General features: G+C 40.5%; 1 protein-coding gene across 1 annotated transcript in view; it reads left to right on the plus strand.

Annotated features, from left to right (window-relative positions):
• Nucleotides 1-17,958, plus strand: part of LOC140193053 (uncharacterized) — a gene marked incomplete at its 5' end in the record, with an annotated part of 166,646 nt that overhangs the window by 57,175 nt on the left and 91,513 nt on the right. The window contains 3 exons of the mRNA XM_072250497.1: nucleotides 2,376-2,408; nucleotides 2,511-2,546; nucleotides 10,721-10,765. Coding sequence (XP_072106598.1) covers nucleotides 2,376-2,408; nucleotides 2,511-2,546; nucleotides 10,721-10,765 — 114 coding nt within the window. The remainder of the gene's footprint in view (nucleotides 1-2,375; nucleotides 2,409-2,510; nucleotides 2,547-10,720; nucleotides 10,766-17,958) is intronic.

A 17,958-nucleotide genomic window follows, 5' to 3' on the forward strand; every position in this document is an offset into this window, starting at 1 on the left:
AAGCGTCTCTGACCTAAAGCATTGGCTCTGTTTCTCTTCGCACCAATGTGACTTGAGTATTTCCAGTATTTTATGATTTTATCCTGGATTTCCAGTATCTGCATAGTTTTGATAGTCCTTCAGAAAAAGAGTTCAAGGACATCAGAACATCATTAAGAAAACCTTCAGCAAGCAGAGTGAGAAAAGACTCCCACTGATGCAGTTGACCCTATTAATTAATTATTTCTAAAAATTACAGAAGTAAATTTTTTAACAGGATTAGGACTTTGGGTGTCCTTTCAAAAGAGAGGAAGGAAAAATCATAGGCACTGTATCCCTATATTTTCTGTACAATTCCCTGGCATTGGTATCAGCAGAGAATCACCCTGCAGTTCATGTCCAGGCTGATGAAGTATTCCATGAATGTTCTGGCTCTAATGCTGCAAGAACTCTGGAGATGTGGCTGCAGAAAATAAACAATCAGGAATAAGGAGTGGAAGACAATTAATTTTCTGGACCTTTGGAGCTCTGGGAATTTTTATACCAAACTTTCCTTGAGGAAAAATATATATGCAGAAAAATTCTTAATAGTAAATGACATGCAGCGGACAGAATGGGAAAGCCCGAAAGCCTACTTAACTTAAATTATCTTAATTCTTTCTTTAGGATTTTAATGTTTCAGGATTTGACTTGGCAATGCACCTGAAGTTGAATTTGGTTTACCTGTGGGGATTGGTCAGCGTGATAAGCAAGCCATGAGCATTACAGTGAGAAGCTTTCACTTTCCTATTTGTTTGAGCCCTACAGGACAATGTGTTGGAATGTCAATAATGGCTTCAATGTTGCGGATTAGAATGAAGCTTAATGCAGGAATAACAAAATGAGTTTTCTTTCATGATTCCTGTGTCATTTTTTTTGGTTTTATGGAAGGTATTGGGAAACTTAATTATATTAAAAGCACTAGCCCCTAGCAAATGTAAATAAATGCAATTTTTATAATTGCAAATTGCTTTGTAAAACACAGCGTGAATAAAACATAAAAATCCATTAAAAATTTCAGATCCTTCTGTTTTGTTCATAACTGTGAAGCAGAAAATATCAGTCTGCCTAAAATCAAGCTAATTCAAATAAAGCATTTGGTTTGGCCTAGTTAATAAATCTGAATTCATCAGCAAACTCTGATTGTAATAAGTCAAGTTTGAATATTAACTTCTCGAAGTGGTATGACATACAGTTAGTTTCTGTAAGCAGTGAGTCAGTATCATACCTTTTACCTCTAGCACTTGACTGGCAAATGGTATAATCTATTCTCTCTCATAATTTGGATGAAGTGGAGCTGAATCCTTTTAAGCAGTAAAGTTTCACAGCATTTCATATTGGCTCTCTCAGAGACTCCTCACTGATGACTTTTCCTGGTCTCAATGGGATCCAATCAATAGAGTGGATGGAGTTTTGATTTTACCGGTGGCTATAAACTGATAGGTACTGAGACTGGGTGAAAAAGGGATGTTCATCCATGCTGAGATTAGCATTGTCGTGATAGTACCTGGAAACTATTAATTTGCAATGAAGTATGATGGACGTGTTCAGAATTCTAGGGCTACAACAAAGTAGAGTGAAAGGATACTGATGTCTTCTGGATTACACCCGTTTACAGGCAATGACTGTATCACTAACCACCTTTAGATTACACACTGTGCACTAATACAAAGCTTATGTTATCTTTTCAAATCGGAGACTGATAGTAATGATGTGTGGACCCATTGATTATGCTGTGTGTTTTATAAATTCTTTTCCCCTGAAGACCAACAACAGAATTGTCCTCCTTCCCACCGGTTAATTCCTTAGGACCTACAGCTTTTGTTTGGAGTGTTTTTATTCTCTCAGATCTGCTCAAGACGAGCATGTAATCCAGAGGCTATGAATTTCCAGATGTTCAATGCTCAAGACTGTAATTCTGCATCATCTCACACCTGGGCCACCAGGTGCACGGCCGAAGAACTACAAGTGAAACGAGTATTTATCCATCTTGCTTCACTTGCCATGGATGATTATGGAGAGGCACAGGCAGAAATAGTGCTGCTTTAACCCAGAGCTGCCAAGCATTCTGATTTGATCAAAGAGACAAACTATTTGGAGCAATAAGGGCAGAAAGAAAGGGTTGCATTTGTATTGTCCCTTTACGCCTCCAGCATATGCCATAGCAGCAGGTTTCAAATGAAATATAGCTTATGGCAATTTTAATATAAACTAATGCAGAAGTCCATTTGTATCCAATAAAGATCCTGAAAACAAGAGTGAAATGAACAGCCAGATCACCTGCAAAGAGTATGCCCAGGCTGTCTACTTCCTTGTGTGGTTAATGACTGCTTTCTTTTTCCTGTGATTGTACTTAGGGTGACCCTGGATCTTCAGCTGCAGGAATAAAGGTTAGACGGGTCCTTCTACTGAAGTTCCAGGCTCTAATGTTTCTTTGGCTCTATTTGGACCATTGGGTGAATGGCATCTTTCTTTTAATGTTTACTCTACAGGGAGAACCAGGTGAAACTGGAGCTCATGGACAAAAGGTAAATCAGAGGACAAAAAAGCATGCCTTGTGTTCTTTCTATCTGTTATATGACTATGAGTTTGCAGATGGGTTAGTCTTCGGGCAGAGTGATTTGGGCTTTCTGGATTTGCTTTTGCATCTGCTGATTACCTAGGAAGGAAAGAACAAGAGGAAATAATTAACATGGGGGCAGGGACAGGCATCTCAGATGATAACCAAAGCTGACTATACAATAGCAAGCAGTTCGGAATAAGTCAAAGTAATAACAATTAAAGGATTGTGATGTTTTCACTAACACACTTTATTGTGTTGCCCTAACACGCTCTAATCCTGAATGCTTTACTAAAACACTACCTTGTGAATTTCATACTCTTAAAAAACAATCATAAGAGATCATGATGAAGTTTTGAACATATCTACCAAACTTAAATTTATGAAGTACTTTTTGTACTTTCTAATTCTTTGTGTTTTTTTTTCATCTATACAATTTTGCAGTTCTCAATCCTTCACCAGGGATAATCTGAGTACATTGGATTTTAAAAGTTCAAATCTGTCCTGAAATCTACTTTTTTCAATAAATCTCGTTTTTTATTCTTCAAATTACAGCACTTTTGATTTGTTTTTAGTGATTAATTTAATATCATCCTGAAGTATTTGCAAGGAGAATAAATAAGGTTGACCTTTGACAGAACTGAGAAAGGTATTGTCAGTAAAAATACATTTAATATTAATGGGCCAAAAATTACGTGCAATCCTTCTCTTCCTTTATGAAGACAAATCATGTTTGTATAGAAATTACTAGGAATTAAAACCTACTATATTCCGAAGAGCAGTTTCAGCCTGAAGTTGTAGACCAGGAATAAAACCATAAGTCCACAAGACATGGGAGCAGAATTAAGCCATTTGGCCCATCGAGTCTGCTCTGCCATTTCATCATGGCTGATCCATTTCCCTCTCAACCCCAATCTCTTGCCTTCTCCCCGTAACCTTTTACATCCGACTAATCAAGAGTCTATCAACCTCCGCCTTAAAAGCACCCAGTGACCTATCCTTCACAGCCACCTTTGGCAACAAATTCCACAGATTCATCTCCCCCTGGCTAAATAAATCCTCCTATTCTTTATTTAAAAATGAATGCTGCTCTATTTTGAGACTGTGCCCGCAGGTTCTAGACTCCCCCACCATAGGAAACATCTTCTACACATCCACTCTGTCTAGGCCTTTCAACATTTGATGGGTTTCAATGAGATTCCACACCCCGCCGTTCTTCTAAATTCCAGTGAGCCTTCAATCACTGCTCATTGGATAACTTTTTCATTCCCGGAATCATTCTTGTGAACTTCCTCTGAACCATCTCCGATGTCAGCACATCCTTTCTTAAATAAGGGGACAAAAACTGCTCACAAGACTCCAAGTGAAGCCTCACCATTGCCTTATAAAGCCTCAGCATTACATCCTTACATTTGTCTTCCTCACCACTGATTCAACCTGCAAATTAACCTTTAGAGAATCCTCCATGAGGACTCCCAAATCCCTTTGCAACTCGGATTTTTAATTTCCTTTCCATTTAGAAAATAGTCTACACTTTTATTCCTTCTCCCATTCAATTCCCAACACTGTATTCCATCTGCCACTTCATTACCCGTTCTCCTAATCTGTCTAAGTCCTTCTGCAGGCTCCCTGCTTCCTCATCACTACCTGCCCCTCCACCTATCTTTGTATCATCTGCAAACTTGGCCACAAAGCCACCAATTTCATCATCCAAATCAGTGGCATACAATGTAAAAAGAAGCTGTCCCAACACAGACCCGTGTGGAACACCACTAGTCACTAGCGACCAGCCAGAAAAGGCTCCCTTTATTCCCACTCTTTGCCTCCTGCCAACCAGCCAATGCTCTATCCATGCTAGTATCTTTCCTGTAATACCCTGGGCTCTTACCTCATTTAGGAACCTCATGTGCAGCAACTTGTCAAGGTTCTTCTGAAAAGCCAAGTACACAACATCCACCGATTATCCTTTGACTATACTGCTTGTTATTTCTCAAAGAATTCCAACAGATTTGTCAAGCAAGGTTTTCCCTTAAGGAAACTATGCTGACTTTGGCCTATTTGTCATGTGCCTCCAGGTACCCAAAAACCACATCCTTAACAATTGACTCCAACAATTTTTAATTGGGGAAGGGCAAATTATGAGGCTATAAGGCTAGAACTTGTGGGTGTGAATTGGGATGATGTTTTTGCAGGGAAATGCACTAAGGACATGTGGTCGTTGTTTAGGGATCTCTTGCAGGATGTTAGGGATAAATTTGTCCCGATGAGGAAGATAAAGAATGGTAGGGTGAAGAAACCATGGGTGACAAGTGAGGTGGAAAATCTAGACAAGTGGAAGAAGGCAGCATACATGAGGTTTAGGAAGCAAGGATCAGATGGGTCTATTGAGGAATATAGGGTAGCAAGAAAGGAGCTTAAGAAGGGGCTGAGAAGAGCAAGAAGGGGGCATGAGAAGGCCTTGGTGAGTAGGGTAAAGGAAAACCCCAAGGCATTCTTCAATTATGTGAAGAACAAAAGGATGACAGGAGTGAAGGTAGGACTGATTAGAGATAAAGGTGGGAAGATGTGCCTGGAGGCTGTGGAAGTGAGTGAGGTCCTCAATGAATACTTCTCTTCGGTATTCACCAATGAGAGGGAACTTGATGACGGTGAGGACAATATGAGTGAGGTTGATGTTCTGGAGCATGTTGATATTAAGGGAGAGGAGGTGTTGGAGTTGTTAAAATACATTAGGACGGAGAAGTCCCCGGGGCCTGACGGAATATTCCCCAGGCTGCTCCACGAGGCGAGGGAAGAGATTGCTGAGCCTCTGTCTAGGATCCTTACGTCTTCATTGTCCACGGGAATGGTACCGGAGGACTGGAGGGAGGCGAATGTTGTCCCCTTGTTCAAAAAAGGTAGTAGGGATAGTCCAGGTAATTATAGACCAGTGAGCCTTACGTCTGTGGTAGGAAAGCTATTGGAAAAGATTCTTAGAAATAGGATCTATGGTCATTTAGAAAATCATGGTCTGATCAGGGACAGTCAGCATGGCTTTGTGAAGGGCAGATCATGTCTAACAAGCCTGATAGAGTTCTTTGAGGAGGTTACCAGGCATATAGATGAGGGTAGTGCAGTGGATGTGATCTACATGGATTTTAGTAAGGCATTTGACAAGGTTCCACACGGTAAGCTTATCCAGAAAGTCAGAAGGCATGGGATCCAGGGAAGTTTGGCCAGGTGGATTCAGAATTGGCTTGCCTGCAGAAGGCAGAGGGTCGTGGTGGAGGGAGTACATTCAGACTGGAGGGTTGTGACTAGTGGTGTCCCACAAGGATCTGTTCTGGGACCTCTACTTTTTGTGATTTTCATTAATGACCTAGATGTGGGGGTAGAAGGGTGTGTTGGCAAGTTTGCAGACGACACAAAGGTTGATGGTGTTGTAGATAGTGTAGGGAATTGTCAAAGATTGCAGAGAGACATTGATAGGATGCAGAAGTGGGCTGAGAAATGGCAGACTGAGTTCAACCCGGAGAAGTGTGAGGTGGTACACTTTGGAAGGACAAACTCCAAGGCAGAGTACAAAGTAAATGGCAGGATACTTGGTAGTGTGGAGGAGCAGAGGGATCTGGGGGTACATGTCCACAGATCCCTGAAAGTTGCCTCACAGGTAGATAGGGAGTTAAGAAAGCTTATGGGGTGTTAGCTTTCATAAGTCGAGAGATAGAGTTTAAGAGTCGCGATATAATGCTGCAGCTCTATAAAACTCTGGTTAGACCACACTTGGAGTACTGTGTCCAGTTCTGGTCACCTCGCTATAGGAAGGATGTGGAAGCATTGGAAAGGGTACAGAGGAGATTTACCAGGATGCTGCCTGGTTTAGAGAGTATGCATTATGATCAGAGATTAAGGGAGCTAGGGCTTTACTCCTTGGAGAGAAGGAGGATGAGAGGAGACATGATAGAAGTGTACAAGATATTAAGAGGAATAGATAGAGTGGATAGCCAGCGCCTCTTCCCCAGGGCACCACTGCTCAATACAAGAGGACATGGCTTTAAGGTAAGGGGTGGGAAGTTCAAGGGGGATATTAGAGGAAGGGTTTTTACTCAGAGAGTGGTTGGTGCGTGGAATGCACTGCCTGAGTCAGTGGTGGAGGCAGATACACTAGTGAAGTTAAAGAGACTACTAGACAGGTACATGAAGAAATTTAAGGTAGGGGGGTTACATGGGAGGCAGGGTTTGAGGGTCAGCACAACATTGTGGGCCGAAGGGCCTGTAATATGCTGTACTATTTTATGTTCTGTGTTCTATAACATCTTCCCAACAACCAAGGTTAGGCTAACTGGCCTATAACTTCCCTTCTTCTGTCTCCCTCCCTTCTTGGAGTGGCATTCGCCCCCTACTTCACCCAATCTGACAGCTTTGCAGAAAGCCTTTTAAGCATCCAATATGTTTTTGAATAAGAGTTTATTTCAATATATGCACCAAATACAGATTTTTAAGATTAAAATATAGAAGAGCATATATCTAGGAGCAGGAGCAGGATATTTGGGCCCTCAAGCCTGATTCACCCTTTAATAAGATCAAGGCTTCTCAAATTGTAATGTCAGCTCTGCATTCTTAAAACTACAATGACCTTGTATCCTTTGCTTATCAAGAATCTATTTAACTTTGCCTTAAGCTATCCAGAGCCTTTACTTTAACCGATCTTTGAGGGAGAAAATTTCACCTCATCACTATCTTAAATGTGAAAACCCTTCTCTTAAAGACTCCTAGTTCTAGATTCTCTCACAGAGCAACTATCCTTTCCCTATCCACCTTGTTGAAATCTCTCAGAAGCTTCATGTTTCACTTCAGTTCCCTCTCATTCTAAACTTCAACCAATACAAGCCTAGCTTGTCCAAACTTCCCTCAAAAGACAACCTCCCTATCCCAGTTATCAAGCTAGTTAATTGACTCTGAAAATCTTTAAGTGCATTAACACCTTTTCTCAAATTAAAAAAATCAATACAGAATTCCAGAAATTATTTCACCTGAAACATAACCTCCCTCCAATGCCTCGAGCAATAAACTGTAACACTTGGTTGGCATGCCTGCACAGTCTAGCCTTTTGCAAACTATGCAATAGGATAACCAGACCCTTCTGCATCTCACAGCTTTGCAATCTCTCATTGAGATAATATATGGCCTTATTACCACCAAAGTGGGCAATTTCACATTTTCCATAATGCCACATTTTGCAAGTTGATGTTCAACTCACAATCTATCAATATCCCTTTTAACCTCATCGTGCTCCCTTATCTTCGCTTTTCCCCTTATCTTTGTGTCATCAGTGAATTTAGCAAAGTTTTCATATTTCATATTACCTTCTGATGTAAAGGGCCATTCAACCCATTGAATCTGTGCTCACTGTCAGAGTTGGCGCCTTCATTTGTACGAACTATAAATGGTTGATTCTCCTCTGCTCTGGTCCTTATGGTATACCCCTCATTTTATCTTGCCGACCAGAAAAAGACAATCTGTGTCTGGTCTGTCTTGGGTTCTCTTTGTCATATTATTCTAATTTGCAATATCCCCTTCAATTCTTCTGCACCATGTCACATTTCTTTGCCCGGTGTTTTGCCTCATAAATATGAATAACTGATCCCTTATTTTGGCACTGACCATGTTGACATCTTACCTTCTTAAAGCCCCAGAATTACACTGCCAAACAGCCTTTTTTTTAAATTTTCTTTCTTCTTCCTCCCGTCCAATGATCGGGCTGAACTGATTCAGTTTATCACTTGTGTGGAGTATTTGCAGCTGCCGTATCTTCCTATCAGCACTTCCTATTCTGACATAAGCACACCTAAAATTAGACTCTCAGGAGCTGCCATGGCATATTGATCTGTGCTTCTTTCTCAAGTTTGACTCCAGATTAAATGCATCCATTAGCAGACAAATGAACACATTGATTATGAATGCTTTGTGAGTGAGATTTTGGGAGAAGGAGAGACTTCTCCAGGTACAGTAGCTGTAATGTTTTAAAAGCTCAGCCACCTTCTTCTTTCCCAAATACACCAACATATTAAATTCACATTGGTGGACTGCCCCAAAGATATATGCTGATCACATTTTGCTTATTTGTGCATTAATTTCTGTTATTACCAAGCTGTTGAATAATTTCTGATTGATGAGGTTGTCCGTGCTGATGTTTCCCTATTTAAAGGACCATTGCATTCCTCTCCCTATTTATTTCACGTGTATGCATTTATGTCTCTCTGTGTGGTGCAGTACGTAGAAACGCAGTAGTTCCCTGTCTGTGTCCAGCTCGCTTTTGCTACAGAAATAACTGGAATGGTGTCGCAGGTAAAGGACATGGAAATGAGTTTTTAAACAAAAGTGTTGGAGATGTGAGATAGAGAGAAACAGAGCACTGAAAATCCAGTGCACTTCAATCACTAACTGAAACAGGAAGGAGAGTTTAACAACTTGAGTGAGACGTCTTACCACTTCTGATCAAAGATCATATCTAAAACATTTACCTCTTTGCTCCTGATACGCTTACCTTTCTGCCCCAACAGTAAATTACTAAGTATCTGTTGCAATGCCTGTTGGTGACATCATTTTTGGAGTTAGCTGGAGTTAGTCTGGGCATGGAAGTGATCAAAACAAGACATGTCTAGTGTCAAGTCGCTGAACTTCCATCAACTTCACATCAGCTAATCAGTGTGGTATGCATGGCATTCCACTGGTCCGTCAGAAACCAGCACATGTTCGAGTAACGATGCAGTAGCAGTCAATGCTCTGATCCTGTTGAATCTTGAAATTGTATTTTTATTTCAATGTTTGGAGTTTGTTTCTTTGCTATATAGGCAACAACATATTTTCTTTATCTTCTTTTCAAAAAGAAATGCTTTCTTATCCTAGTGATATCCCTTCAAAATTCATAAACAAAAACTTAGTGTCCCGTCTGGATTGAACAAAAGAGCAACTGTGGTCAGTAAATCCTCTGAATCATGGCACATTGTAAGATAATCATAAATGAATCATTACTGCTCCCTCAGTAAGTAAGTTTGCCACTATGCATTGGCTTCACATGCAGTTGAGGACAGTCAGGGCTGAAATTCCATCTACTCTGAGCTAACTTACATTAATAGTGAAATGTTCCAAATGGCCTCCGCTCCTCTGGCCCAGAGATTCAGAAAAATCTATCCCTTTTGCTTTACTTCTTGCTACCAGTTCCCTCTGTAGAAAAGCACGTCTGTCATAGACGCCTGATGGGGCAAGGATCAAGGCTGCACTGTCAGAAAGTGCACCAGAGAGTCCAGTTTACTGCTGTCTAGAGATCTAGGCTCACGAGTTAGGAATGGTCATTTGGCGGAGCAATTTGTCCTGGTATATCTCAAGTACAAGAGTCAAGACATCTCAGGAAGGAAGAAAAAGAAAACAAATAGTCTTATTCAGTGGAAGATGTGCCTGTGAGTAAATCTTACACATTAGTAGTGACAGTGCATCTCTAGCAATCAAAATCAAATAACAAGTACATATCTGGTATTAAACCTTGACTGACATCCTTCAAGTTGAACACCCCTAATAACATCTGCAGCAGTGCTTAATGCTAAGCCTGAACATTTGGGTCTTTTTTTGTTGAGCATGATCTGATTGACAGATTAAGATGCAAGATTACTCAATGAAAATTAGTTCCAGAATGAGGGCCCATCTGAATGGTATAGGGGTTCATGTCCACCGGGAGATGGACCCAGACGACCAAAGCTTGTTTACTGTCAGTTCACCTCATTGCAATCATAAGGAGGAACCTTTTAGCTTTTCCATTCTGGCACCGAGTCCCAAACGTGAATGGGTCGTGTTTTACTACATGCTGCCACCTAGTACTGCATTACAGTGACTTCACATACAGAATTGGCAACGTGAACGACTTTATACAACAACCTTGCCGCAGTTCACATTCATACGTGATTTATCAATAAAAAGCTAAAATACTCCCTTGCTGAAAAACAGATAAAATCACACTGCCTGGGAAAGAAATGAAAGGCCTATTATATTTGCTAACTTTTGATCCTTAAATCGGGGTATTGCTTAGCTACCATTGAGGTGGAGATAAAGAAGATTCTTGAGATAGCTGAACACTTTTCTATAATGTTTTGTAATTTTCCTATGTAGGGTGAACCAGGTCTTCCTGGGCTTCCTGGACTCCCTGGGATAAAGGTAATGACTGTTGCAGACTGTACTTTGGGATGGATGTGAAGTAAAGCTGTCGTTAGCCTGCCTGGTTTCTGATACTGGTCACTCGTTTCTGTCTGTGGCGCTTCCCATCATTTTATTTTTGACATTTGCTTTGGCAGTTTCAATTTGAAAATCGTCCACAGTTTGGATTCTGTAAATCAGAATCTATCAGAACTCTTTTTTTTTAGATTTTTCTGCATTTTTTTCTCATTGAAGTTGATCAGATGGCATATTTATATGCATTTGCACAAATCTGGCCGGGAAAGAAAACTTAATGAACAGAGCATTTTACAAAGGCACAATGTCAAATAAATATAATTATTGTAGAAAGGAATTTCCCAATTTCCTGACTAAAGTCCACCTGTGTTAATTATTGTAAACAGCATATCCATGAAACCAATATATTGGAAGCTGAATTGGAATTGGTTAATTATTGTCACATGTACTGAGATATAGTCTTGTCTACAGTTCATATAAACCAAATTTTTATGTAGTGCATTGAGGTAGAGCAACATAACAGCAATCGTCCTGATTGAGAGCGTAACAAATAGTCTGGAGCTACTTACTTCACTCAATTAAGAGATATGTTCATTTGAAGTTAGTACATGGAGACAACCTAGCTGTCAACATTCGAGGTAAATTTCTATACTGTATTTTTATTAATAACAGTTTCCGTATTAGAGGAAGAAGAATGCCTACTTGGTGCATTGGCAACATCCAAGCAGCAGAATTATTAATTTGGTTTGCTGATGTGCCATAAAACAGAAATGCTGCTTAGCCTTCCAGGGGCACTGTGGGACGGCTGGTGAAGCTGCGGTGCACGGCGCCAAAGATCAGTGTTCAGTCCTGACCTCCAGTGCTTTTTGTATGAAGCTTATACGTTTCCCCTGCGACCGTGCTGCTTTCCTCCTGGTGACCTGAGTTCCTCCCAATCCCAGCGACACGGGTTGATAGATTGGCAGGCCGCAATAGTGTGCAAGTGAATGGTAGAATCAGGGGAATATAAGAAGAATAAATTGGGATTAGTGTAAGTGTTTTCTTGATGGCTACCATGGGCTCAATGCTTGTTTCGATGTTGAATTCCTCCGTACATTAACACTCTCAATAAATGAATGTCATTGTTGGATAGAGGAAGGTTCAGCATATGATTTGTTTAGAATCCCGATTTCTTATTCAACCAGCAGTGTTTGTCTCTGAGGCAGGAAATCATTTGCAGGGCCTCTGTACAGCAAAAAACAAAATGGGTGAATAGGTTCCATCATGGAAAACTTTGTTCTTGTGCTGTATGAGGAGTGATTAGTCCTCTTCCCGTCAAAATCAATTTGTTTCACACTCCAAAGTTATTAGGAACTACAAGTATTTCACAGTGGGATAAAGGCGTTATTGGAATGAGGATAGTGTATTCTCACTAACTATATTGAAAATCAATTGCATTTGGTACACTGGACACAAAAGGATGAGTTGATTAACTTGTATTACTAACTTTTATAAAGAATAAAGGCAAGTAACTTTATATAAACAATTTAATCTATGTGGCCAAATGAACCCCTTAGTCTTCAAATTAATAGTGCCGGCACTGGATTTAGCACTTTGCTCTTTGTCCGGGCCTAACACCAGCACCTGTAACTCTCCTGCCAGGCATAACCCAGTAAGTCTGTAACATGTCAGTCACTTACACCCACCTAGGAAGGATCAGGTGACAGGTGCCATGTAACATGTATTTAAGGTTACTAGTTCCTTGGTTAGGATATTTCACTGAGTGGAGAAACTGCAGATGAGTGCATTTACAAAAAGAGATACACTAGAATACATGAAGATCAAACGTGCTTCACTTCACTCTTAAACAGAAAGACTTTCAGAGCTTCAACCCCATCAAGATATTTGATCAGACTCACTACTCCCAATACCACTCTGACAAGCCAGTCATACAACAGTTTTACATCTGAACTCATATTGATACAAACTGTATAAATTGCACTGGAATCTTTTCCATGGTGCCTGTAGCTAGGCGAGAATATTCATTGAAATCCCAGGGAAATAAAGCAGTGGAACACACAGCAACCCTTGCTGCCCTCCATACTACTGCCACTTTTGACCATACAGCTTGCTTGTTACAGATGAATTAACCCTTCAAAAGAATTTCTACTCATTGACCCTAACAATGACCTCTAACAGGAACAAATTCTCACAGGAAACACAATCATATATCAACATTTAGATTACCTTTTACAACAAAAGTAACTCATTTTAATGATGTAAGATTGCAGTTTCATAAATTTGCAGGAAGTACAAATTGTCTCCTCCATTTTACCAAGGAAAACTGAAATACGGTAAAAAATGAATAGTGACACATCTGCTGGTAGCTTCATTCCCTTAAGTTGCTCCTGAAGAATTTCCTTCGTACAGGATTTTTGTAAAGTACAATGAAGCCATCAATTAATTTTACGTCCCAATAAGTTACAGAACTTGGCTGTTGTATTTGTCCAAATGTTAGACTAGACATGTTTTTCCCCAGTGAAATACAATCTACTCAATTTAACACTAAGCACTATGATTTTCACATCAGGAAAAAATATGTTCTTTACAACTTCCAGTTCTGTCCAGCAAAATGTTCCTGAGATTTATTTTCAATTTTTAACATTGAAGAGTAAAATTAATGAAATATGAAACCCCTAGAAGTGTTTTCTTTATTCCGTTTTTAGCTTTTCAAAATTCCCTGTATTTTTTTTAGTTTGGAGTCCTGAATTTCTTCAGACATATAGTTACTGTCTTCCAATAAATTCACCAATTATGATACAATTTTGTTTATCCCTGTTCATTTAGTGTAGGAATTGCAGAGGAGTTTTGACAATGCCCTTCATTGCCAGTACCTATGTACATTTGGATTGTGTAATTTTATCAATGGTCAATAATACAAAAGTGAACGTGCACATTTACAGACATGAGATCTGCTGCAAGGCGCAGTGTAATTTATTGTGCTTAAGTTTTTAAGCACCTCAGCTGTGCATTACTTCCTCTTAACTAGGAGAAAGCAAATTCACAGCCATTAAAAATCAAAATGCACTTTAATATTCTAGGAGACCAGTACAATTATCTGCTGCTCCAAGCACAGATCTTGTACAGACAACTGCAAAACAGGCGTGAGCCACTAAGGGTCACTAATAGTACTTTGTGGTGTGTGTGTGTGTGTGTGTGCATTTGTGTACGTGTGTGTGCATGTGTCTGTGTGTGTGTGTGTGCCTGTGTGTGTGAGCATGTGTATGTCCATGTGTGTCCATGTGTGTGTGCGTGTGTGTGTGTGTGTGTGTTTCCAAGAATACTTGTGAACTAGGATCTCGATGGTCACTCTTCTCTGACCTCTTCATCACTTTTTTGGAAATTCGGCTTGATCGGCTATTTGAAAATTCTAGCAACGATCATCTTTGAATATAACTTTGATTTAAGCAGCACTGCAAGAAGAATGCTATTAATGCAGATGCCTATTGTCCATCTCGCAATATATTTGTCTGCCGAATTTAATAATTCTGAAAAGTAGGAGAGACATCCTGCTTTCAGGTACTATGTCAAGTTTTAGAAGTTGAGGATAAGACAAAACCTTGGCAACAGAAAATGAATCTCAGGACTGAAGCAATCAGATCGCCAATGCTAATTCAATCCTGAGCTTACTAATGAAACCAGCTGCGTCAGGAACACTAAGGACAGCAGTGAGAATTTCCTCGTCAATGACAGAAAGGGAATTTTCCCCACACATAGAGTACAGTGGCAATGTGGAATATCATGGCAATGGTGGCAGTTAACATCACCATGCATGGAACGTGATGGCAGTAGTGGAATTTGAACTCCGAGAACCCACGGTAGAACATTTCCCTTATGGTTTGAAGTACAATGGGACACAATCTTTCATCAGAATGATGTAAGTGTGATCATTATGTTGGACTTCATTGGCACAGAACAGACTAATACCTGTACCTGTACCTGTGGATATTGATCCACCCAGCTGCTCAGGCAAGCCTTGAAGTGGGGGGGGGTGGGGGGAGAGATTTGTCTTCCTTTGGAGATTCCTTGACTTTCCTCAGCAAGAAGAGCAAAGCCGTACTCAGCTTGAAATGGGAGATCTAAAGTTGGATTCTCCCATAATTAGGAAAGTTTGTAGAAAGACAGAGCACAGTAGATGGCAGTGCATTATTGGCACTGTGCGTGGCAAAGTCTGAAGGGGAAAGGACAGGCTAAAAGAAACTTTAGCTCTCTACGAGCAAACCATTTCATTCACTTACCACCTGGGATTTTACTCTCAAACATGTATCACACCGTTTCTGTGGTAATGTTCTGTTTCTATCTATTAGACTATTCATTTTTTGCCATTGATCCACACAATTAATGTGCATGTGGATTCAGCAGAGCCTTCTGTGGGTCACCTCCCTCCGGGCACATCCTTTGCGGCTTGGACACTGGAATCTGGAGCAACCACTTCAGCTGAAGTCAGGCTCAGTCCATGATCACCTTCATGTTCGGCCCGATCTATGAACCCCACCCCTGCTCAACCCTGCTGAGCCCGGATTACTCAATCCCATCCATATCTGGCTCCACTGCCACTCTCCTACCCTGATCCTTGTCTATCCTATACAATGGCAAGCCAGATTCCTGGCTCACCAGGCTTGGCACAATCTTAAAGGTTCTGTTCTCTAAGCCGCCTCCTTCCTGCTCTATTGATAACAGGAGCAGTCTGTTCCCACACTTAAAGTAGCTCCAGAACTGTAGATAACAGATCCAATGAGGCCTTGTGAAAGAGGCTGACGGGCAGGGGTTCCCAACCTCTTTCATGCCCTGGGTAATACTGTTGGGCAAGAGGGCCATGGACTCCAGGTTGGAAACCCCTGCGACTGGGAGGAGGCACATGCAGAAGAGAGCAAGGCAGTAGGAGAGGGAGTGTGGTGGAAAGGAGGAGAACTCTGCGTAGGAAAGAGTAAAGAATATGATGAAGGTATGAGAGGGAGGTGAGGAAGAGAGAACGAGGAGAAAATGTGTACACAAAGGGAGAAAGGAGGGAGAGGGTGAAGGAGTGAGGGGTTCAAGGGAAAGAGAATGACTACACTGAATTCTCTCTCTCTGTTACAAACACACATACACACACACACACACACACACACACACACACACACACACACACACACACACACGTACGTCACTCACTCAAACCCATCTGACTCCTGGTTGCTTTTCCCAGCATCCTCATTTTCCTTACCACTTGCAACAACTCAAGTTAGAAGTTTTTTCTTGGTGTTTAAGTTTAGAAGTGAGTGTAAATAAACTACTTGATAACAAGCCCTTTAAAGTCCATTACCAACAATAGGGTGAAGAAGTTCAAAGGTTCATAGGAGGCAGAAGTAGTAATATTTAGTGATTTGAGCTTATTGACCAACAAAAGTCACAGGTATAACAGCAGACCTTTAAATTATATTATTTGTACTTACCAAGGCAAAACATTTCCTATTGAACCTTTCAAAATTAAAAGCAAATGTGTTTTTCTTTAAATTATTTTCAAAATAGGTACTCAATGCTTTGGTTGAACAACTAAAACCATGCTTCACTTGAATTAATTCCTGTAGTCACTCAACAGCTCTATTATAAAAAGAAAATAAATGAAATGCGCTGCAGAGTTTTAGGAATCACTCGTTAGGATCAGTCCTTTTCCTAGACTTCCATTCAGTACCATTCACTGGTAGTATTGAGTAGGTTAGACCCATGTGCTGTGAAGTTTAGAGGAATGAGAGGTGACCATGTTGAATGATGTGAGAATGTTTTCCCTGACATTGAAATGTGGAACTTGGTTTGGGAGTGGGGGGTATATAATGTCAGAATTTTAAAAATTCACCTGCTTAAGAAGAGCTAAAGAAAAATATCTTTTCCCAGACATTGTGAATCTTTGGAATGTTCTACCCCACAGAGCTGTGGTTTCTAAGATGCTCATTATTTTCGAGACTAAAATGGGTATAGATTTTTTGACTACAAAGGAACTGAGGTTTATGCGGAGCAACCAGTAAAACAGTATTCAGGCCAACATTCAGATCAACCATGACCCTTTTGTGTGGTGGGACAAGCACCATGCGACCAACCCCTGTTGTTTCTTATTTTCCTAGTCCTGCAAGGTCTGTACTTTTCATTGCCTGCGGGCGGAATCTGGAACATCCTCCAGAACTTGGGCTCACTATTTGTAGGCAAACCCCAGTGAAGATTATTCTTTTTTCTTGCAATTATAGATCTGGATTACTTAGAAAAAAAAGCTAAAACAAATGCTTCCAGCTGGCCATTGTCCTCCTCGACCTGTGCAAGTCAGATGCACACGTTTTCATGAAATGAATATCAAGCACAACATGCAGATGTACAGAACTCAGAGGCTTTGCATGTGCCGGTGAAAATGTTACTTTATACAACAATTAGCTGCTTTAGTCCATTGGAGACTAATCAAGAAAGACAGGACAAAGTTGCACACAGCCCTCCCGCCTTCATTCTGCATGAGTACCAGTGCCTCTGCTTGTACTTGTAGTGTGAGTGCATTTGCCTGTGTGTTTGCATGTGTGAGATGTTGATCACCCATCACCTTGGAATAAGCCACACCACTTATTGGTGGATGGCTACATTCTTCCCTCTGGTGTTTTCAAGCTGGTTAAACAGAACATCCCAAATGACATTGTTCCTTGGCATACAAAATGCAACAAAATTCTTCCAAAGGCTCATCAGACCAACCAGCTGATATGCTATCCGTGAATTAGTCAGTTACATAAAATTCAATTCAAAGTATTTCTAATTTTCTGAGCTGGATTGTCAGCTGACTATGCTGGAAAATTCAGCAGTTGCTTTCAAAACTAAGTTGGATAAGTAAAATAATGATTACAGGGTAGTGTGGAAACAATATGAGGGAGAAGCTAATGGGACTGCCCTTTCAAAAAGCTGTCAAAGCATGAATGGTGAATTTCATGTTTTAGCAATATTTTTAATTAGAGACATCGATTCTAACTTTGGTTTATTAGTGCCTCTCCTCATTCAGATTTAAGGCATCTAAGAATCACCTGTTGCTGCTCCTGATTAAGTAGGAAGAGGCTAGCGATTGTTGATGCCTTTCCGATCAAACTGTGGAATCTATGGGATTGTTAATATATCAGCACACTCTGACGTTA

The sequence above is a fragment of the Mobula birostris genome, unplaced genomic scaffold (assembly GCF_030028105.1).
Source record: "Mobula birostris isolate sMobBir1 unplaced genomic scaffold, sMobBir1.hap1 scaffold_379, whole genome shotgun sequence".
Lineage (NCBI taxonomy): Eukaryota > Metazoa > Chordata > Chondrichthyes > Myliobatiformes > Myliobatidae > Mobula > Mobula birostris.